This window comes from Leptopilina heterotoma, unplaced genomic scaffold (assembly GCF_015476425.1).
Source record: "Leptopilina heterotoma isolate Lh14 unplaced genomic scaffold, ASM1547642v1 Lhet_129, whole genome shotgun sequence".
NCBI lineage: Eukaryota > Metazoa > Arthropoda > Insecta > Hymenoptera > Figitidae > Leptopilina > Leptopilina heterotoma.
The window spans coordinates 696,906-720,543 of record NW_025110847.1 but is presented as its reverse complement, the minus strand read 5'-3'; the positions used below and the strand labels follow the sequence as shown (position 1 = coordinate 720,543).

At 30.0% G+C, this 23,638-nt stretch overlaps 2 protein-coding genes across 2 annotated transcripts; both read right to left on the bottom strand.

Moving 5' to 3' along the window:
* Positions 1-789: 789 nt before the first annotated feature.
* Positions 790-7,108, bottom strand: LOC122512869. The gene is made up of 3 exons (XM_043628979.1): positions 7,013-7,108; positions 1,972-4,724; positions 790-944 (listed from the first exon to the last, which is right to left on the bottom strand). The coding sequence occupies exon 2, from the start codon at positions 4,611-4,613 to the stop codon at positions 2,475-2,477; it is 2,139 nt and encodes a 712-aa protein (XP_043484914.1). The 5' UTR covers positions 4,614-4,724; positions 7,013-7,108; the 3' UTR covers positions 790-944; positions 1,972-2,474.
* A 1,717-nt stretch (positions 7,109-8,825) lies between these two features.
* Positions 8,826-15,285, bottom strand: LOC122512858. The gene is made up of 4 exons (XM_043628958.1): positions 15,156-15,285; positions 14,809-14,941; positions 11,123-13,633; positions 8,826-11,055 (listed from the first exon to the last, which is right to left on the bottom strand). The coding sequence occupies exons 3-4, from the start codon at positions 12,379-12,381 to the stop codon at positions 9,381-9,383; spliced, it is 2,934 nt and encodes a 977-aa protein (XP_043484893.1). The 5' UTR covers positions 12,382-13,633; positions 14,809-14,941; positions 15,156-15,285; the 3' UTR covers positions 8,826-9,380.
* Between the last annotated feature and the right edge of the window lie 8,353 nt (positions 15,286-23,638).

Below are 23,638 nucleotides of genomic sequence, written 5' to 3'. Positions count from 1 at the left end.
TATTTATTTGCTATTATAATAATAATTATTATTATATATATATATTATATTATATATGGGTAAGAATTTCTAAAGTGGGCTCCTATTCGAATATTTGCCAAAGTCATTCAAGGTCTAGCAATTATAATTAACAAATTATAAAAAAAAATTAAATTTTAATATCTACCTAATTAAAAGTGGTTGCACTAAATATTACGTCAAAGATATTAATTTATTGTTAAATATGTCAGTTAGTATATTTTTGTCCCGAGAAAGCAGAAATAAAATTAGTAAAGAGTCAGGTAAAATGTAAGGGAATTATTTTCTCAATCCTTTTTAGATACCCTGAAAAGAAATGTTTTTATATTTTTTTAGAAAAAAATATATGTATATATATATATATATATATATATATATATATATATATATATATAAGGGATTCTATTTCAAAAGTTCCCCTTTTATAAACAATTGCCATTGTAAGGCAATTTTTAAATAATTATTTCTCCTATTTATTAAAGTCAAACATATTCTACAGGCATGGTGGCAGTAAAATCAACAAGTATCTGGATTCCAACTGGGGAGGTTCCATTATCGACTGGAAATCATACACAGGCTGCGTGTTTCTTCTGAGCTAAGGTGCTATTGTGTGGGATTCCAGAAAGCAGCTGATTCATTGATAAATCAAAATAAGGGATTAAAAATTGTATGATTTTCCTTTTTTTTATTTTCTCTTTACATTTGTTTTATCTCGCATTTAGTTTAACACGAGCAAGGAAGGAAGGTAATTAATTTGTAGGCTTCCTCCTGTTGTGTCATAAAATTTAACATTTATTAAAACATTGAGATGTAACGGGATTAAATACATAAGGTGGAGGAGTGATTAGTTTTTAAGACGAAGGTTGTACAGTGACTGGTTAATACATTTCAAAAAATTACACAGCCACACAAAAAAGTGTCTTGATCTGGGGTCGAGACATATGTATTCCGATGTATTTCGATGCGCTGAATCCGAATCCGCCATCAGAATTTGGCCATTAGGTCTTGGTTTCGCCCTAACCTCAAAAAATACCCTAAAATCGTTAAAATGGTCACTTTGAAATTATCAAAATTGAATCTAACCGCATATTGATAATTTTCTAAGATCCCTTAATTTAAATAAACTATTCTATAAGCTTTTTAATTGAAAATTCATATAAAACATTAAATCTATCGAATTTAACCTCAGAAACACATCTAAGATTCCAAACAAACAAATTATACCATACACAGCGCAATAAAAAGTAGGTAAGCTCATGAAAGTTACAACTTAGGTGTTTCTATGATTGCTGATTACGAATCCGGTGTTAGTTTATCAAAATTCAAAATAGCGGATGCAATATGGCGGACAATATAATTAAAATTTGTTCGGGGTCGCTGATGACGAATCCTATATCGGTTTCTAAAAATTCGAAATGGTTGATTCAATATGACGGTCTTTATAATTTTAACAATTTTTTAAAATTTATTACTCGCGGTTTTTCTGGACCTTTGATAACGAATTCTATATCAATTTTTATAATTTTAAAGTTTTACGAATTGTTAGAAAAAATTGTTAGAAAACAATTCGTAAGACTTTAAGATTATAAAAATTGATATAGAATTTGTTATCAAAAGTCCCGAAAAACCGCGAGTAATAAATTTTAAAAAATCGTTAAAATAATAAAGACCGCCATATTGGATCCGCCATTTTGAATTTTTAGAAACCGATAAATTTATTGTTTTATATGAATTTTCAAATTGAAAAGCTTATAGAATAGTTTATTTAAATTAAGGGATCTTAGAAAATTATCAACATGCGGTTAGATTAAATTTTGATAATTCAAAAGTGACCATTTTATCGAATTTAGGGTATTTTTGAGGTAAGGTTGAAACCAGGACCCATTGGCCAAATTCTGATGGCGGATTCGGATTCAGCGCATCGAAATACATGTCTCGACCCCAGATCAAGACGTGGCTAAAGTCAATATTTTATGATGAGTAGTAATCCTAGGTAAACAGTGGTAAATATTTAAGTTTATCTTAATGATTATTGTTAAAATTTATATTTTAAGAAGCAACAACATTTTTTGTATTAAATTTAGAAATATCTAAATTAACAGTAAATAAAAGTATTAATTCTAAATTTCTTTCAGTAAGTTGTTTTTATATATTAAAACGACAAAGTGCAATGATGAGAAGACAGTCATTGATGACAGTAAAACAATGGGCAATGCCATAGAATTGGTTCCTTTTTTGGGAACTTGCTTTATATTGATAATATTTAAATTATTCGTACTATAATATTTCTAAGTGTAACAATTTTACTTTATTTAAAGAAATTGTAAATTTTTAGTTTTATAAAATATAAATTATTTTCTCTTGAAACATTTGCTATTTCTTTTTTAATATCAAATTTATATTCCTACACATTCGTATATTAAAAAAATATGAAGAAAATTGTATATAATTGCATTTTAATATTCTTCCATATAATATTTCTTTCCATCCATATAAATATCATTTAGCTCTTTTACAATGTCAATTATTTGTTTTTCTTTTGTCTTTTCTTTGATGGGTTTAACCGTGATGTAAATTACTTTCTGATTCCCAATGATTACTTCAACTTTTTCAATTCGTTCATAGTGTTCACGAGTAGATAAGAAATGTGATTTGACTTCACTTCTGGAAAATTGATAAACGTCTGCTACTCTACAACGATTATTTATTTTTATTTGAAAAACAAATAATATTTCTTCACCACTAGTATCATTTAAGACGTTTGATAGTAGAAGATTTAGATTTCTACTGCATGGTACTGCTGATCCTAAAGTCACAAATCGTCCTGTATATTGGTATACGTTACGTGGAGTATCAGTCACATAAAAAGCCTGATAGAGTACAATTGGCTCTTCATTCAATTCCTCATCACATTGTCTAAGTGCCAGTCTCAATACTGCAACTTTAAAAAACTTTGACAAACGTTCAACGCGTTTTTTGTTTAATAAATAGCCAATTCTATAAAAATCTTCAAAGCGAAATTTTTTTTGTAATGAATTTAAATCTGTGCGATACATATTATAATAGTAACTTAAAGTGGATTTACTCAATATTTTAAGTATTTTCATCAATTCCTGGTAACAATGATTAAAGTCAGGTTGAAAATAAAACTTTGATTCATATAGAACATCATTTATGTATTTGCTATTATCAATTTTCCAAGGTAAATAAAAGTCCTCATTTAGCATGTGCTGCAAATAATTTTGAGCCAGTTGATCATATGTCAGTAAATTGTGAATGTCAGTATCGGTAGACAATATGTAACTCTTCAACCTATTCACAGCTTCAGGATATGTTGCCATTGAACCATTTAACGATATGAATTTTGCAGCTCTTTTGATAGCATTCATCCTAGTGGAATTTCTTTCATTAGTTTTAATAATATTAAACCACGAAATAGTCGATAAATCATTTCTTTCCAGGACAATAATTACAGACAATCTATTTTCAATTTCCTCGTACCTCACATCCGTAACTGTAAAATTAATATTTGGAAAGAGTATGTATAGATTGTGGATGTTGTACTGATTCAGATCAACAAAACCGTTAAGTGATTCACTTGTTATGTAATAAAATATGTTTATTCCATTCATCTGTGAATGTGTCTGGGGATTCCGTAAATTTGGAGGTACTTGCCCTGATGGATTACTCGTTACCAGCATGAAATCCCTAGTGATAAATGTTGATCCTTTTAAATTAATTAAATAGTTAGCAATACTTACATTAGTTGTAAATTCTTGAAGCCAGAGTTCAAGTGGCAAGTTTAAACCATCACGTAATTGCTCAAGGGCTATAATGTTTACTATATTAGAGAATAAATCTCTCTCTTGATTCAAAATTGTTAAACCCTGAACTTTTAGTTTTAATAAAAAATTAAAACGAAATTTTCTTAATGGATCCTCTTCTTCAGGTGAGTCTTCATCAATTACTAGAGCACCACTATCACTGTCTTCTGATGATGATTCTTGTCTTCTAAACCGTTTTACTATTTTCAAATCATTTCTTTGCACATTTAAATTTTCATTTCCTTTCCACATTTTAGTAAAAACAGGTAAAACATACTCAACAAAGATTCTTTTAATTGCAAGAGAATTAAGATTTTCGGATTCTTTTCTTAACGAGCAAATATTCTTAGCGGTGAGATTGTTTGAGAAATCGTGAAACAAAATTTCTTGTAGATCAGAAAAGCTTTTGTTTTTGTTATCCTGGTAAATATTACTTACATAACCCGTAATATTTCCATAATGGGCAAATAGACCAATATTAATAATGTACTGATATAATTTGTTAACATTCTCAAAATTTTTCACCTCTTCGTAGCCAGAAACATTAATTATATTTCGAATTTCTTTAAAAAGATGGATTTTTGCAGCTGACTCATTATCCGACTTGATTAGATATTCAAAAAAGGCATTCAGGACGGGTACGGTATCATTTTCGGCTGGAGTTGAAAGCAGGTTATTGTTATTCAAAATAATCCCTAAAGTCGTAATGTAGTGACACACAGAAAAAAACTGATTATTTGTTAAAAGGGTAATAGATGTTGTAGACTGCATCTTTAATTACTTTTTCCCATTTAGAATGTCTGCTTTTATTTATTGTTGTATTTAGCTAAAAATTGGCGCCGTTATTAACACTCTGGTAAGTATTGTTTGTTTCCAGGTAACCTGAAAATAAGTGTCATGTTTCCTTTTGTGGTTATTCAATTTTTAAGGATTAATTACAGTAAGATTTGTTTGGATAAATTTTTCACTAATTAATAAATTTGTTTAAAGACGACATGTTAAATATTACACTGGATGTTAAATTTTTGACACGGTTTGGAATTGAACGTTCTTTTAACGAAAATTTTTGTTTTCACACGTAGTTTTTAATAAAAATATAAATTTTTTTTTAAATTTCATTTGTAACAATGTATGTATCTATTAATTTTTTCAAAATTTTTTGTAAGAAACTAGTACTAAATTAAAAATTTTTAAGCCTTGTCTGATTGTGGGCAAACGATGGGATATATTTATTTCGAAAATTTTAATTTTTATATACGCAGTGGTAGCCAAATGCCTAACTTGCCATTTGACCAAATTACACAATTTTCTTACAGCAAAATTGTTTTCAGAATGAGTTCTTGAAAACTTAACCTTCTTACTGTGTAAAATTGGGATTTGGTAGCATTGGCTACCTACCGTTTTCACTGCGTATGTAAAAATTAAAAATTTTGAAATAAATACAGTACCGGCCAAAATTGTCAGTCCACTCATTTTTGAAGGAATGAAAAAAATTTTTTAACATAAAATTTATGAAAACTCAAATTTTTTTTGGTTTATATTTTGAAAGACGATAAAATTTTGAAAAGAATAAGACCTCACAGAAGTCATTTGGCAAATATTTTTTCAAGATATTCTTAAAAAATCGTCATTTTCAATGTTTTACAAAAATTTGAATAACTTCTAAAATAATTAACGCTTTTTAACAATCTTAGGCTTATTTTAAAGGTCATTTTCTACAGAATAAGAATTACTTATAGGCATTAACCTGTAATTTTTTTCTTGGAATAAGCATGACGTCAAAGTTGGACAAAAAATTGGAAAAATTTGAAATAAATTTTTTGTACTAAAAACTATTCTAGAACATATATAAAACATGATATGGTGTAGATTCTTCAAGAAAATTTAATAAAAAAATATGTTTGAATTTCAAAAATTATTTTTCTTTTAATAATATTGATTCAAATTTTTTGAATTTTTTTGTCCAACTTTGACGGCATGCTTATTCCAAGTAAAAAATTACAGGTTAATGCCTATAAGTAATTCTTATTCCGTAGAAAATGACCTTTAAAATAAGCCTAAGATTATTAAAAAGAGTTCATTATTTTAGAAGTTATTCAAATTTTTGTGAAACATTGAAAATGACGATTTTTAAGAATATCTTCTACAAATTTTGGCCAAATGACTTCTGTAAGGTCTTATTCTCTTCAAAATTTGATCGTCTTTTAAAATATAAACCAAAAAAAAATTTAGTTTTCATGAATTTTATGTTAACAAATTTTTTTCATTCCTTTAAAAATGGGTGGACTGACAATTTCGGACGGTACTGTAGATCCCACTGTTTGCCCATAATCAGACAAGGCTTAAATATTGTTAATTTAGTACCAGTTTCTTACACAAAATTTTGAAAAAAATTGATCAATACATACATTGTTAAAAATAATTTTTTTGTTAAATGCTAATAGCATTTTTTAGATAGTCCACTTACCACCAGGACCTTTACCGGATCTAGGTACATTACCTCAGATGCGAATAAAAAAGGGAACATTAAGTTTTTCAAAATTTCGAGTTTCTAAAACTTTTATTTATGTTCTATGCAGGCTGTCATTCCTACTTGCACACCAGCATGAAAGCCACGTCATGCCTATCATAATCTTTACAGTTCGTGACTAATGTGTAATAAAAAGACTTGCCACGAACTAATAAGATAATGATGGGAATGCCACGTTTACAAAAACGTATGCCAACCAAAAGGACTGTAACAAGCTGTTACCTGTATTTTACGCAATATTATTACTTTTTGTACCTTTGGTTGTAAAAACATTGTCAACATCACATGTTAGTAACAAAATAAAGTATGTTTAAAATAAATATTTTCAAATTTATATATATAGGGGAATAATGAATATCTTTTCTTTATGTCAAGGTTAATCAGGAAATAGGATGTTTACTTTTACAGGGTGGTCACCGTGTTTGAATTTTTTATGCTTTTTATTTTTATAAAATTTTTCGATAATTCAGAACAAACTAATTATCCTTCAATACTACATTTAAATATATATATATTTTTTAAATCAAATTTTAATTTAAAAGGACTAATTTTGTTAAAAGATTGAAAATGCCTTGAATTTATTTCCAAAATTTAGTAACCACCTTATTTAACTAACGTCATAAAATGTAACATTATTTACCTTCAGATTCTTAGTTCAGTTTCTTCGAGAACAGAATATAGTTCATACGACTGTAAAATATGCGTCTCTGCATAAAGCTTTTATAGTAGCAAGTAATATATTTATTATCTAGAAATCGTGACTGTACGCTTTTAACATTTCGATTTTTTAAAAATATCTAAAGAAATTATTAGCCAAGGGACTTCTGAAATATCTTGTTCTTTTCAAAATTTTATTATCTTTCAAAAAATTTACAGAAAAAAATTTTAGTTTTAATAAATTTAATGTTTTAAAACGTTTTTCATTCGCCTGAAAATGGGTGGTCTCACAATTTTGACCGGTAGTGTACGCATAGGACAGAAAAGTTAGGGCACTTCTAAAGCTTTATTTTGGTTACACTAAAGATGTAATGAATGTATGTAAATGTAGTAACAAACAGAAAGAAACAGAAAATTTGTTGTATGCTGAATGGAAAATTTTTTGTTGTCCATATTGTCCTGTTACTCCGAGTGATTGCAGTAAACAGCACAGTAGTGTTTGCTACCAACTATTTTTGGTAGTATCGCGGATTTGCTACTTGTGTTCGTGGAAACGAAAGTATTTACATAATAAACACAATTATTTATAAATAATACAAGTTTTTTGCTATAAATTACTTAACAGAAATTTATTTATACAGACTAAATGATACAAATTTATTGATAAAAATAAATTAATTTAGATTTAATAAATTAGTTGTGGATGATTTTCGAGTTCTTTGTTGACAAAAATATTTACCATTCATGTTCTTTTTTTTCGAGAGATTTATTGAATAATAAACCTACTGTTAAAACATCGAATCCTTTACAATTAGTCTACCTATCATAAATCTTTTTCTCCAAAATGATAAATGCTTTCTCTAATTTCTTTTATCAAGTTGCTAATGTAATTACTGTTAAATATTTACATTCTTTTTTGTTTAATCAGTTGTACAATAATTTTTTTTGCATAAGTTATTTTAAATTATATTAGATATCTTTACATGTGCAGTACAGTTATTAACATTTTATTATGTATTTGTAGATTATGTCTTGATCAATAAATTTATCAGATAGATTCTCACATGTTAACATAAATGTTAAAATGACGCTGGTCAGAGAACAGTCAGCCAAGAATATTTCCTTCAATTTTATTGAGGATGATCGACAACTTTGACCCAGTGGATTAATCGTCCATATGGATTAAATCCGTCTTAGAATTAATTCACCAATTCGGATGAATAAGTCGGCGTTCTCTCCTGAATCCCAAAACCGTCAACATCTCTCGTATTTTAAATTCACCCACCAATTATAAAAGCCACACCTTTTTATAAGCAATCCAAAATTAATTATAATTAAAAATTATTTTTACCTGTGAGTCATCGGCGATAAGCACAAGGGTGGCATGAATTATCCATGCAAGGATTGTAAGCGATAAGGACGAAAAACTCAGACGAGAACGCTTTTATTAGTCCCCGTCATTAGAATTTCCCCCCGACCCCCCAATTGTCTTAAAACTGATTGTTCTCCGTTTTTACATTATTACTTTCTTCCTTTTCTCGAAATATCGGGACAATTATCGAACCTATACGAAGCTTCACGATCGATCACGATCGAGAGGTTCAGGGAAGTGTGCGGATTCTAATGGATTTTTGGTCCACATCTTTGTGAAGTGTTGACATAATAAACACAATTATTTTTAAATGATACAAGTTTATTGGTACAAATTACTTAACAGGAATTTATTTTTACAGACCAATTGACACAGATTTTAAAAAAAATTAATTAATTTAGATTTGTACAAATTATTTGCCGATGATTCTTGAGTTCTTCGATTACAAAAATATTAACCATTCATGTTCTTTTTTCAACGGATTTGTTAAACAATAAACCTAAAGTTAAAATATCGAACCTTTTACAATTAGTTTACCTATCATAAATTCTTTTCTCCAAATTATAAATGCTTTCTATAATTTCTATGGTCAAATCGCTAATGTAATTATTGTGAAATATTTACATTCTTTTTTGGTTAGACAGTTGTACAGTGATTTTTTTAGCATGAGTTAGATATCTTTTCAGGTATAATACAGTTATTGACCTTTTATGTATTCGTCATCATTACGAGATGGGTTAATACCCTCCTTTTAGGTGTCGTGGAGTCCCGATATGTCGACATTTAAGGGATCGAGGATTTACTTCATACTAACCAGACGTCGTTAAATTGACTAAAAGAAAATATAGAATCTATGAACCCAGAAAATCAGTTTGTAGCCTTAGGAGCATGAGATACTTTTGGAGTTTGGCATATGCTATCGTCTTGAATTTTTGATTTGTTGCAGTCAATTTGATCAACAAATTCGTCATATAGATCCTCACATGTTGACATAAAAGTTATTCCGTTTTGATAATACAGAATTAATTTTATTCACTAAGTTAACCATTCGTTTCTCTGTTGGTACCTTATCATCTTCAAGTTTTACGATAAAAACATCCCTTCCTTGAATTGTCTCCTTACTTCTACTAACTATTTTCAATTTCAATTCCTCTGGAACATAGTAATGAACATTTGGATCAAAAATAATAGCCGTAAGATCTGCTAGTCCAGCCTTGTTTGACAATGTGACTTCATACATAACAAACGTATCTGTTGGTAATTTATGCGGAAACGACTTCAATGTAGATTCTCGACTCCAATGAAATTGCTGCATTTCTCGAAAATGATAGTCACCACCAGTTCTCATTCTTATAAGTTCTTCAAATTTATTTCTAGAAAGATTATGAGCAAAATACATAGTAATTGGATCTTGGTTTAATCTCTTGTCACATTGTCTTAGAGCAAGTCTTCGTACTGATGCCGCAACTCTCGCTGCTGCATTTATATTTGAAACTAAATTAAATGACAGAAATGAATAGATCGTGTAATAATCCTCAAAACGAACAAGATCCCTAATTTTAGAATATTTATGATAAGTATTAAATACGGGTTCTACTGGTTGGCCATAAATTCCATTAAATACATGATTTATGGTATTTTTCGCAGTTGTTAAATCATTGACATGATGTAGTTCATTTTGAAACAAAACATCATTGGTATATTTATTATACATTACCTTCCACTCATTGAATTGTACAGGGATTATATTGTCTGAGTAAATATTTTTAGCCAATGTGTCATATGTCGGAACACTATTTACAGTATCGTCGATTTTTAATATAAACTTTCTTAATGTTTCTTCTGTTTTTGTAAATCTATTCAAGGGTTTATTAGCAGATACATAGAATGCAGCATTCTCGATAAGATCTCCTCTTTTCGTTTGTAATAATTCTTTACCATCAAGTAGCTTATTACTCCCCTGTGTTATTTTTATCCAATCCTCCTTGGTCATTTTTCTTTGCTGTAAATGTAAAACTAAAATTTCCTTTCCATTAAAATATTCTGTATTAGTTACGAAATACTCGACCTCTGGAAATATAATGTATTGATTCTGAAAATTTTTATCAATTGCGGATAGATCGACAATTCCATACTGTGAATTAATTTTTATATGATAACGAACTTCTGTTTTTAGGGCATATTTTATTTTCTTCTTAGGAATTATATCGTCGAGATCAACAGCAGAGAGAAGGGTAATGTCATTAAAATAAAAGTCCTCTCCTTTTAGATTCTTCAAGAATTCTACAATTGATGGTCTTGTTAATGTTTCTGTAAACCAAAGATCTTCTGGTGGTTTCAATACTTTTTGCGATGTTTGATAAGAATCTAGGGAACTAACAATTTTTCGAAGAGTTAGTAAGTTATTTTCGTCTTTTAGGCCTTTTAATCCCTTTTCTTTGAATGTGTTCAATAAATTTTTTGTTTTGGCCATGTCTTGTTGATGAATGTAATTGGTGCTGAAAAGTCGATTGTTTGCTTCTCTGGATGTTCCGGGTATATCATCACTTTGTATACTTTGTCTAGAAGTCCCAGGAATATCAGGATCAATAGGAATTGGAATACATTGTTCTGCATTTATCTCGACATTTTCATTCAAATTAGTTCTTCCGGTTCTGTAAACAAAAATTGAGAATTGATTATAAATATTGTACCAAGAATGAGTTATACTTTAAATATTACCTTTTTAATCTTTTCCTCTTGCAGTATCGCACTCCATTCTTCCATATAATGCTATCCTCAGTTTTATAAAAATTACCCAACACTCCATTTTCATTCAATTCTGGTAGATCAACATAATTTTCGTTCTTGCGGAGAATACCATCTTCAGCAATTAAGAGTTCATTATCGTAAATTTCTCCACTTTTAGGATTGAGTTCTCGGTATGATAATTTCCCATTTGATTCTATAGGGACAACGGGAGATTGAAATAAATGCCCTTCAATGGTTCTCAATTCGGCAGTTATTCCAAACGCTGAGATACACTTTGGACCGAAATAATTCAAACCATTAGGATAGAGATATCTGATGATTTTATAATTATCTTCCTTATAAATAACACTTGGTATCAGTCCTGTATTATCAGTCACCAACTTTACATTCCTGTTTACATTCCTTTGTATAATTTTTAATGTAGATTCAATCGATAATAGGAGGTTTTTCACTTTTGTATGACTTCGAAAATATAACTGCAGATTTTTCATCATTTTTCCTAGAATTTTTTTAGAGAATTTTAAGAATTGGAATGATAGTTCAAAACCAGGATCAAATGTTCGTAGGGACGCGATCGTAATATCCTTAACAAGACGCTTTGTTAACACTTCCCTTACTAAAGTTCTTGTAACTGTTTTATAAATTTGATCCAAACTGGCGCTTATCGCTAATTTATTAAATGTCGACTGTGACAGTCTCTGTAAAGTTTGTTGTCCAATGTCGTTTATTAAACTCCTCCATATTATAGACGAATACTTTGCTGTAAATCCAGCTATTGGAAGAAGACTAAGGATATCAAGAGAACAACTTATGACTGCTCCTCCTTGATATCCGGATTTTATATTTTTAATACAGGTATAAAATGGCACTAATGATTTCATAAAATCAATTACTTTTTCTGCTCTGGTTGGATCACGGTAATGTTTCTTTAGACCTTCTACAAACTGTTTGGTCTTAATATTCGCTATCCTTCGAATAAAATCTTTGTAATCTTCACCACGATTTTTAAGCATTCGGGAAAATATTGGAACTTCCATTCTTAATGATGAATCATTAACAATTGCTTTTGCGAATTCAGGTTCATTTCCATTACTCCTAAGTAAAGTCAAAGTATTATTCACCTGTTTAAAGGCATAAAATTTCTTTTTCTCGTCTTTAATTATTGCAAATATTAGATAAATGTCACTGTTCTTTTTTCTAGGCGTTGGTGAGCAGACAAAACAACGCATGGGATAATTAGGAACTTGTGCAAATTTCACAGTCGCATTTAAATTAATTTTTCTATCAATCCACTATTAACTAGAACCTGCTGCAAAGTGTTTTGTTCAATTTCATAAAATGTCCTTTCCACCCATTCAAACTGCTTGTCAAATCTTTCATCCAAATCGGGAAGATATTCTATACACTGCCTCGGTCTGAAAAGATTTGTAAAAAATCGAGAAGTTTTGTAAAGTGATATAAACCATAAAGGAACATCCTCAATTCTAGGGTAACCACAAACTACTTTTATTAAAACACTAGCCATAAATGTACGATTTTGTATTTGTTTCATTTCCATTTGCAATTGGTAATGAAGGCTATTGTGATATTCTCGTCTTAAACTTTGTATTAGAGAAAGTTTGAGGAATCTGAAAAGTTTTAAATAAACCTCTTGCCAAAATGCGTCACTTCTTGTTAGTGAGGTTATATATGGCACTTGAAATTTCTCCTTATCGTTATAAGCGTAATAAAGTATAGCAGGTGTTGTAAATAGTTCCAAACCATACTGATATGATTCATTACCAAGAATTTCTATTTCAATTCCTCGATATAGGAGAACATAACTATCGAATGTTAAATTTTCAGTGTCACTTAGAACCGAACGGGCGAATTTTAAACCAAGCATTGCATATATATAAATAATGTCCATTATTTCCATGTTATTTTGTTCTGGTTCCGGAAACACTGACCAAATATTTTCTTGACAAACTTTTTCAATTGTCAAATTGGTAAGAGCAAAACTTTCATATCTTGAGGAACAATAATCACGACTGATGTATTTTTGCGAAAATTGTTGAAATACGTTTTCCTTGAGTGCCGAATAAGTTATGTTGTCCGTTCGACTAATTATTTCAGCCAAATAGCCGTCGATGTTTCCATACTGAGAAAAGAGAGCATTACTAATAATGTACTGATACGTCTCGTTGACGTATTTCATGTCAAGTGTTTCATCTTCATCTCCACCATAGTAATCACTTCCACTTAATACTCTCTGAAGGAGTTCAAGTTTCGTTGTGGACTCATTTTCCGAATTGTAAATGTATTCAAACAAAGTATTCAAAACAGAAACGGAGTGATTTTGATAATCCAGGGGAATTAAATTTTCATTGTAGAAAAAAATACCAAAACTTGTAATGTACTGACAAACAGAAAGAAATTGAAAGTTTGTTCGATTTTGAATGATAAATGTTGTATTATCCATTTTCTAGGACTAACCAATACCTAAAATTATTTAACTTGAATTAATGGAGAAAAATATTCTATAATGAAAATAGTTAAATAACACCGGCACACAAAAAAAATTTCGAGTGCGAAGAGTGCCATATGGTGGATTCTCTTTCTTAGGGTGTATCTAAAGAGAAAACAGTAATCGGACCAAAAGTTTGGTGCTGGTATTTCTTTACACGTCTCGTAAGATGGTGACGTCTGAGAAATTTATTTGCATAAGAATTAATTTACTTTTTATATCCTAAACAGACTTTTCGCATATTTTTACTATTGATTTTAATTCCGTGACTCTAATTACATGAAAATTAAATACATAAAAAAAATTAAAAATGGCGGATACAAAATGGCGTTTTTTAAAAAAAATTGTTTGGATTTCCTTGAAAATCAATCAACCAAGGAAAATGGAATAAAAACATGATAGCAGACTACTGTTGGACGCTAAAAAGAGACATACCAGAGGCCGAAAATTCAAAGAGGAAAAAAAGAGCTCCTCTCCGGAGATCATTTGAATCAAAGAGGATAAAGTATTCAAGAAACAAAGATTAAAACTGCTTTAAATTTGACATATTGAATTTTTGAAAACCGACATTATATTCGTTTTCAGCGACCCCGAAAACCCCAGAGTAAAGATTTTCGAGTGAATCTGATTAGTTTCTAACTTATTTAGCCACCATTTTGGGTCCGCCATTTTTAATTTTTAACAACCGACTTTAAATTCGTAATTAGCGACCCCGAAACCCCCCGAGCAACGATTTTCAAGGAAGTCCAAACAATTTTTTTTAAAAAACCCACCATTTTAAGTCCGCTATTTTGTATCCGCCATTTTTAATTTTTTTTATGTAAATAGAATCACGGAATTAAAATTAATAGTAAAAATATGCGAAAAGTCTGTTTAAGATATAAAAAGTAAATAAATTCCTATGCAAATAAATTTTTTTAGACTTCACCACCTTACGAGGCGTGTAAAAAAATACCAGCACCATACTTTTGGTCCAACTACTTTTTCTCTTTAGATACACACCCTAAGGGAAAAAATTCCACCATATTGCACTTTTCGCACTCGAAATTTTTTTTTGTGTGCCTGTGTAATTTCTAACAAACTACTTTAAAGAAAATAAATAAATGTTTTTAAGAACAGATTGAAATGTTTTAATTTTTTTTTAATTTACCCATGTATGCCTCCTTAGATTTTTAATTATTCAAGTTTCCACTAAAAACTCTGTAAATCCACTAATTATTTTTCAACAGATAAAGCTTTATTTATAATAAGAATTGTTACAATACTTCATGTGTTTTAAAGTCCTAAAATAAATATTACCATTTGATCAATTATACTTTTTGTTTAATCAGATGTAACATATTGAAACTTTTATCCTTTTTATTTATCTTTCTATAATATTTAATCAATTTTTTTATTTACAGTTCTAAAATTGTATGAACGGAAACTTTTGAAAAAAGAGAAATTTGCTTAAACAAGAAAATTTTACACTTGAACAAAGTAGAATTATTTGCTTACAAAAATTATTATTTAAACCAGTTTTTCAGATAGTCGAAAAGAAATTACAGATCAACGTAGTATTTAGTGCTCCTTCTTAACAATAAATTTAATCGATTTACCAATCGAATTATTCGTTCCTCAGTTGTTAATTTCTCATTATGAAGTGTCACAGATAAAACATCCATTCCATTAATTATTTTTTTTTCCCTAACACCTAGAGTCAATTTCGATTCTTCAAGAACCATGTAATGTACAAATGGATCAGTCATAATGGAATTAATATCTACTATTCCAGCTTTGTTCGTTACTTTCAATTCATACAAAATTAATGTTTCAGAAGGATCATTAGACGAACGATGACTAAGAACAAAATCTCTACTAGAATGGAATTTTTGTGTTTTTGATAAACTTAAGTCATCGCCTGTTTTCATTCTGATAAGTCTTTCAAAATCATCACTAGGAAGATATGTAGCATAAAAAATGCTAAATGGCTCCTTAATTGATTCCTCCCCACATTGTCTAAGAGCCAATCTGCGTAATGCAACTGCAATTCGTCTACTTGAATGTACATCTGACATTGAATTACGGAACAAATATGAATAGATAGCGTAGTAATCCTCAAATCGTAAACTATCTCTAATAGCAGCTGATCTCCAATAATTATCAAAAACCGGTTCAACCCACTGTTCATAAATTCCATTATAAACTTTATCTATTGTACTCTTCGCAACATTGACATCATTTATCTGATATAATTTTTTATGAAATAGAACATCATCAATATATTCAAAATTAACAATCTTCCACTCGCTATATTTTAAAGGAATTGTATTTTTACCAGCAGTAGAACCTGCATAAATATCTCTAGCCAATTCATTATATGTAGGAACTGTACTTTTTGCATCATCTATTTTTAAAATGAACTTTTTCAAAATATCTTCCAATTCTGTAAATTTGTGTAATGGTGTATTTGATGATACAAAAAGAGCAGCATCCTCAATACTTTCAGCTCTTTTAGAATTTAGTACTACTTCAGAACTATGCAGCTCTAAATTTCTCCTAACTCTAATTTTCAACCAATCATCTTTCGACATTGCTTTCTGTTGTAACTTCAAAAGTAATATCTGCTTTCCATTGATGTATTCAGTATCCTTAACGAAAAATTCGACTTCCGGAAATACAACAAATTCATTTCTGTATTTATTATGTAATGGAAATAAATCCACAACACCGTATTGAGTATCAAATTCCAGGTGATAACGAACTTCGGTTTTTAAGAAATATTTTGCTCGTTTTAGAGGAATTACATCACCAGGGTCAACAGAAGAGAGAAGGGTTAAATCATTAAAATAAAAATCTTTGCCTTTCAGGTTCTTCAAGTCACTGACAATAGATGGTCGTGTTAATGTCTCTGTAAACCAAAGATTCATTTTTGGTCTTGCTACTTTTTGCATAGTCTGATAGGAATCCATAGATTCGACAACTTTTCGGAATGCTAGTAAACTTTTGTCGTCCTTTAAACCTGTTAATCCTTTTTCCTTGAATTTGTCCAATAAACTGATTGATTTCTGCATATCTTCTTGGTGAATAGTGTTTCTGATTATTTGGGGATTCAAACTGCTTCTGGATGTTCCGGGAATATTGTCATTGTGTAAGTTTGGTGGAGAATTACTGGGCAAGTGGAGGTCGAGAGGTAGAGGTAGTACGCATCGTTCTAATTCTAAATCTATACTATTCCTCAAATCAGTCCTTCCAGTTCTGTAAAAAAATGGGTATTTAATAAAAATTCCAAAAATACGGTAGTGAATAAAATAATCTAGTTAATTACCTGGTAAATCGCCTTCTTTTACAAAGTACTTTCATCCACTCCAGTTCTGAATCATATTCGCCGTAGTTACGTAACGTTGTTATTTCAGTGTTCTCTGAAGGAATATTGTAATTATCACCACGTCGAAGAACACCGTCTTCTCCCATTATAAAATTAGTTCTAGAAATTTCTCCATTCATTGGATTGTACACCCTGTAGAGAATTACATTTTCGTTCGATTTTATAGACACCATTGGCAACTTAAAAAAATTTCCCTCCACGGTTCTCAATTCGGCAGTTTTACCAAAGGACGATACACACTTTGGTCCGAAATAATTCGAACCACCTGGATACTGATACCTAACGAATTCGTAATTGTTCTTCTTTCTAAAAACACTTGGTATCAGTCCAGTGTGATCAACTACAGTTTTCGCATTATTAGCAAAATTCTTTGTAGATTTAATCAATTGTAGAAGATGTTCCACTTTTGGAATGTTTCTTAACTTTGTGGACAAGGTATTAACCAACTTTCCTAACATATTTTTGGAGAACCTTAAAAATTGGAATGTTAGTTCAAAACCAGGATCCAATGTTCTCAGGGAGGCAATTGTCAAATCTTTCAGAAAATTCCTGCTGAGAATTTCTACGCTTAATGTTCGAATAACTTGTTTATATATTTGATTCAAAGCAGTACTTAACGTTAGTCTATTGAACACCGATGTTGATAGACTGAATAAAGCATCTTTTCCAATTGTGGTAACCAAACTGTTCCACATAATGGATGAATATTTTACTCCAACTCCAGCTATTGGAAGAAGACTAAGAATATCTAGACTACAACTAAATATAGCTAAACCTGTGTTTCCGGAATTTATATTTTCAATACAGGTATAAAATGGTACTAATGATTTTAGAAAATCTAAAACTTTCTCTGCACCGGTTGGATCTCGGTAATAATTCTTTAGACCCTGCAAATACTGATCGGTCTTTATATCCGCCACTCTTTGAATAAATGTTTTGTAATCTTCGCCACGTCTTTTAAGAAATTTTGTTACTAGTGGAAGTTCCATTGTTAATGAGGAATCATTAGCGACTATTCTGGCGAACTCTTTTTCGTTTCCATTACTCTTAAGTAAAGTTAAAGTATTTTTCTCCTGTTTAATGGCATAAAAATCAGTTTTCTTATTTTCCTTTATGGCGAATAATAGGTATATGTCCTCGTTCATCTTTCTTGGCCATCGTGGACAGTACATGCAATGCATCGAATGACTTGGAACTCTTGCTAATTGCACAGTTGCATTTGAATTCAACCTATCAATTACATTTCCCTTTAATAAAACTCGTTCTAGCAAATTTTTTTCAATTTCATTATATGTCTCTTGAACATGAATAAATTGACCATTGTAAATTTCTTCTAAATCAGGAAGTTCAGTGCCCGAACACCTTGTCGGAAGAAAAATTTTTACCAACCATTCAGCTGTTTTATACAAGTAAGCATAAACTTGAGAAACTTCTGCTAAATTTGAATAATCACAAATTAATCTTAATAACTCGTAAGAAAAGAATGTTCTACTTTTAATCTGTCTTAAACGTACTTCCAATTTATGATGAAGACTTTTTAGAATACTGTCATTTAAAATTTTATTTAAAGAAAAATTGATATGCGTTAATAATATCTTATACGCTTGTTGCCAAAATACATTACTGACCATTAGATTTGCTGTATTTTCTTTGCGAAATATTTCCCTTTCCTTATAGGCGTGGTAAAATAATGCCGGTGTTTTAAATAATTCCAGGAACAATTCATATGTTTCATTATCAAATGTTTGTATTTCGAAACTTCGGGATAAGAGAATATAACTTTTGAATGTCATATTCGAAATATTGAGTTGAATAGAACGAGCGATTTTTAAACCAATCATTGCGTAAATATAATCAACGTCCATTATTTCGATATTTTCTTCCGGTTTGGGAAAGATTGACCAAATATAATCTTTGAATATATATTCAATTGCAGTCTTTGCGAGTTTAATACTTTCGTTTCTAAACGAACAATAATCGCGACCTTTGTAATTTTTCGAAAGTTTTAGAAACACTATTTCCTTAAGTACCAAATACTTTATGCTCTCTGCTCGATTTATGATTTCAGCCAAATAACCGTCAATGTTTCCATACTGAGAAAATAGAGCAGTGCTAATAATATACTGATATGTGTCATTCACATATTTCATGTCAAGTGTTTCATTTTCTCCCCCACCGTAGAGGTCACTGCCTTTTAATACTCTTTGAAGAAGTTTAAGTTTCGTGTCGGTTTCATTTTCCGAATTTCTAATGTATTCAAACAAAGTATTTAAAACAGAAACGGAATGATTTCGATATTCCAGTGGTATTAGATTTTGATTATAAAAAAATATACCAAAAGTGGTAATGTAGTGACAGGCAGAAAGAAATTGAAAGTTTGTCGGACTTTGAATTAGTAAGGTTGTATTATCCATTTTTGGAAAATTAAATTAATATCTGAAATGAAAAATTTATATTCAATTTTAAAATTGTTATAAATATAATTTATAATTTTGTCAAATTGTTAAATTCAGTTGAATTTGGAAATTTTGAATCATACATTTAAATAAATTAATTGCAAATTTACCATTGGTGTGTGCCTTTCTGTTCTGCGAATTATTTAAAACTCCAGTTTACAGTAAATTTTCAGTTTGTCTACTAATTGATTTCTTAAAAGTAAAATTTTATTTATATTAAAAAGTGTTATACAAATTATTACAAAATGTTTAATTACTTTCTGTTTATCCAGTTGTAAAATAGTGTCATTTCTTTATTGTGCCTATGATATTACAGATGTTTTACTAGTTTTCTTACACGTGTCTCTTAATTTAAGTGGAATTTTTTGTAATGCAGAGAAAAATTTGTTTGATTAAAATTTTTACACTTGAACGAAATCAGACTGTTTGTTTAGGAAGTGAAGGTTATGCATATATAATATAAACCAATATTAACCACCCTCCCTAGGGGTTTCAAGACCTTGCCGTTGGTGGGAGGCGCACGAGGGGCTCTTACCCAGTGGGAGGCTACTTCTCGATATCTCTCGTGGGGACTGAGGGGGCGAACCCTTCAAAATGGGTCGGCCGCTACAGAAACCGAGTCTTCTGTGTTTCGCTGGGCAGTGTCCCAGGTCACGGGGATTTAGAGGGATATCGAGAGAGACGGGATGGACAGAGGCTTAACCGCGGGTCCATTCCGAAGACTTCCTACTGGTGGAAGTCTGACCAAGAAGAAACCCTTTCATGCTTACGTTGGCTGTGCCATGGCGATTGAGGCGCGAGTCTCTGCCACCCAATCCGTGATGAACTCGTGTCCATGGATGAATGATACTAGGGTTAACAAATCCGTCGGGTTCTTCCGTGGGGAGGGGGTTGGACGGGGGACGATCTTCGCTGGGCACAATTAACCGTAAACCGTAAAGCTCGGGAACGGTTGTGTTACAGGAAGGGCCCGACTCACATATTATCTGAATGCCCAGCGCTAGCTAGGATCAGGCTATCTAGTTGGGGTCAAGCAATTATTGACCCTAAACAGGTGAGCAACCTATCGATAGAAGAGATACTGGACTTTTGGAGAAGAAGAGGACTCTAAGGGGTTGCTATAAACGAGCGAGTTTGAGTCTGGTACAATGGGTTTTATAACCTAGGTGCTTACTTTCCCCTCTTGACGAAAATCCAGCTCGATCTCAGTTGTTAGATTAGATTAGAATATAAACCAATTTAGCAATAAAACCTTTATTTAAAGAAGGTCAACTTTGAAGGTAAGCGGTACAATGATTGCCCCCCTAGATAATGATTGGCCGTCTAGTTAAAATATGAATTTAATAAGAAATAACTTGTATCAAAAGATTAAAAAATTATGGTTAAAACTGGATATGAAAGTTTTCATATCTACTAGTCAGAAATTTTTACTGTAAATAATAAAATTGTTTTTATGTTTTTATGAGATTATTTAGTAGTGAAAAGTAAAAGTTTAGAACTAAAAGAAGAAAGAATAATAATAGTGATAAAGAAATAAATACAAATAAAATATCACGAAATCAGTAGTGGAGAAAAGAAATAGATCTATAATTGTCTCAAAGTTGCGCAAACGAAGAAGAAAATGTTTTACAAGGGTGGTATAGTCATTCAAAATAATTTACAAAAGCAAGAATGGCTCAAGACCTATTATGTATTTAAGCAATATTAGTATCAGCAGAAAGACTCTTTTCTCGCAGTTCTCTCACGATAAGGAAGCCCAAAAATAAATTAAATAACGATGCTATAAGAAATTTGATATGTTTTAACTTCTGAGTAACTTGTTCTCTTGCACCGAAAATCCAAAAGCTTTTACAAGAAAATTGTTAAAATGTTTATAAAAAAATTAATTAAATTGTTAAAATGTTGTTAACCATACTGTAAAAAGACAATATAATATTTTAATCAAAAACGCCTTAACTTAAGGCACTTCTATTCCCATGTCTAAAACAATAAGAACGTCTTCTAAATTAAAACATTTCTTTTTACAGTGTGTATTTATAGTTAATTCATTAAATTTTCATTTACTTAAAGTAAATAAAATATATGTGTAGTTAAGTAAAACAGTGTTTACTTTATATAGAATATTTATTGCTTTATTAATTTTAATAAATATATTTAAAAGATATAAATATAACATTTTAACCATTTTTTTAAAATTTAAAATACAACTAAAAATGATTTTTTAAAAAATGGTTTTTTAAAAACGTGTACTTACAAAAACTATTTTAACTTTAAGACATTTACTTATTTTGCTTCTTCATGAGGAAGCTTTGCATTGGTGACGATTTTCAATTTTTCAAAAGAAGGTTATATGGACTCATTTTCATCCAGAACATATGTATATTCAATTATGAGCAAATGTCCAGATGTATGGGTGTAAGTGTGTGTGTGCATGTCACAAATATTGTGTACAAATTATCTCAGACAAATTTTTATGGATTGTCCTGAAATTTTGCAGGTTTATTGCAGTCATTAATACCTAAAATCTGACACAAGGATATTCGAAAATATCTACAAAATTTTTTTTTAAACAATTTTTTTAAAATTCAGAAAATTTTTTTTTTGTATTTTTTGAAATAATTTTTTTATTTGTTAATATTTTCATTAATTATTCTCAAAATTACATTCCTGACAAGAAAACGAATCGATTGATGTATACAAAGTATATATTTTATCAAAATTTATAAAATTAATCAATATTTTTCTTTTTCACAGAAAATTCAAATTTTGTATTTTTTCATAATTTATTTAATATTAATATTTTGAAATGATTATTCTATCATAAAAAAAAGCAATTAGCAAATAAAAGTGTAAATTTCACCAAATATTTATATAACAACTTTTAAATGATTTATATAATTTTAATTTTAACAAATCTTCTGGACGAACCCTTTTGTACATAGTTTTTCAAAAGTTTGCAAAACCACAATTTTTATATATTGAGGAAGCTAAATGGTCATGAAATGAACAACTTGTTATTACAATATAATTGTTTTAAATTCATCAATTAACATAAAAAGCGCTCATAAAGAACTCAGGATGTCTATAATGACTCTGTGACCTGTGATAAGTGCAAGGGATTAGCACATTTAAATTGTATAAAATAATGTCAACTTGTCGAAAAAAGTGTTTGAAGGGATTAAAAAAGGAACAAATGTTTTTATTTGCAACAAGTGTAAGCAGAAAGTGGATATAAGTGACATCTCTAAATCCCTTATTCAACTATCAACAGATAATGATACCATCGGTGAAGGAGACTTGCTGCCATTGTGCAGGGATTATCGCGAATTCAGTGAGTATTGACCAGTTAAAATTTGAATCTGCAAAACACGAGGAGGATATTTCAAATGCTAAGAAAGAGGTTGAAGAGTGAAATGAAAAAATTGTTTTTCTTGAAGAAATGGTGAATCGCAATCAACAAGATACGCTTTCAACTTGTCTCGAGATACATGGATTACCTTTTTCTCAGAATGAAAACTTAAAATCTATTTTTGAATCAATTTTAAGTTTTCTCAAAATAGAATTTCATAATCGTGAATTGGTCAATATTTGCAGAATAAGAGGATTACCGGATGTCACTTACACAATGTTACCTCCCATAGTAGCGGTTAATGGCATAAAAATCAGTTTTCTCATTTTCCTTTATGGCGAACAATAGGTATATGTTCTCGTTCATCTTTCTTGGCATTCGTGGACAGTACATGCAATGCATCGAATGATTTGGAACTCTTGCTAATAGCACAGTTGCATTTGAATTCTGATTGATCAAATATTCTACTAATAGTTTGTCTTGAACTAAAATTTGACAATTGCAATTTAACTTATACACAAAAGCTTCTTAGATTGTTATTAATTTTACTATTGACAAATGTTTATTTTTTCGTTGTTTTATCAGTTGTACAGAAGTGAAATTTCATTTTTTTGTTATTTTCAAAATATTTTTAGAACCTTGTTTCCACAAGTGTAAAATTTTTTTTCACGTACGCAATTTAATTTATTTGATTAAAATTGTTACACTTGTGATGGTGTAGACTGTTTGTATTGTAATAGATGATTAAAATTTTTTTATAAAAAATGGAATTAATTATTGTTTGTTCTATTCTTTGGGGAATTAGCAG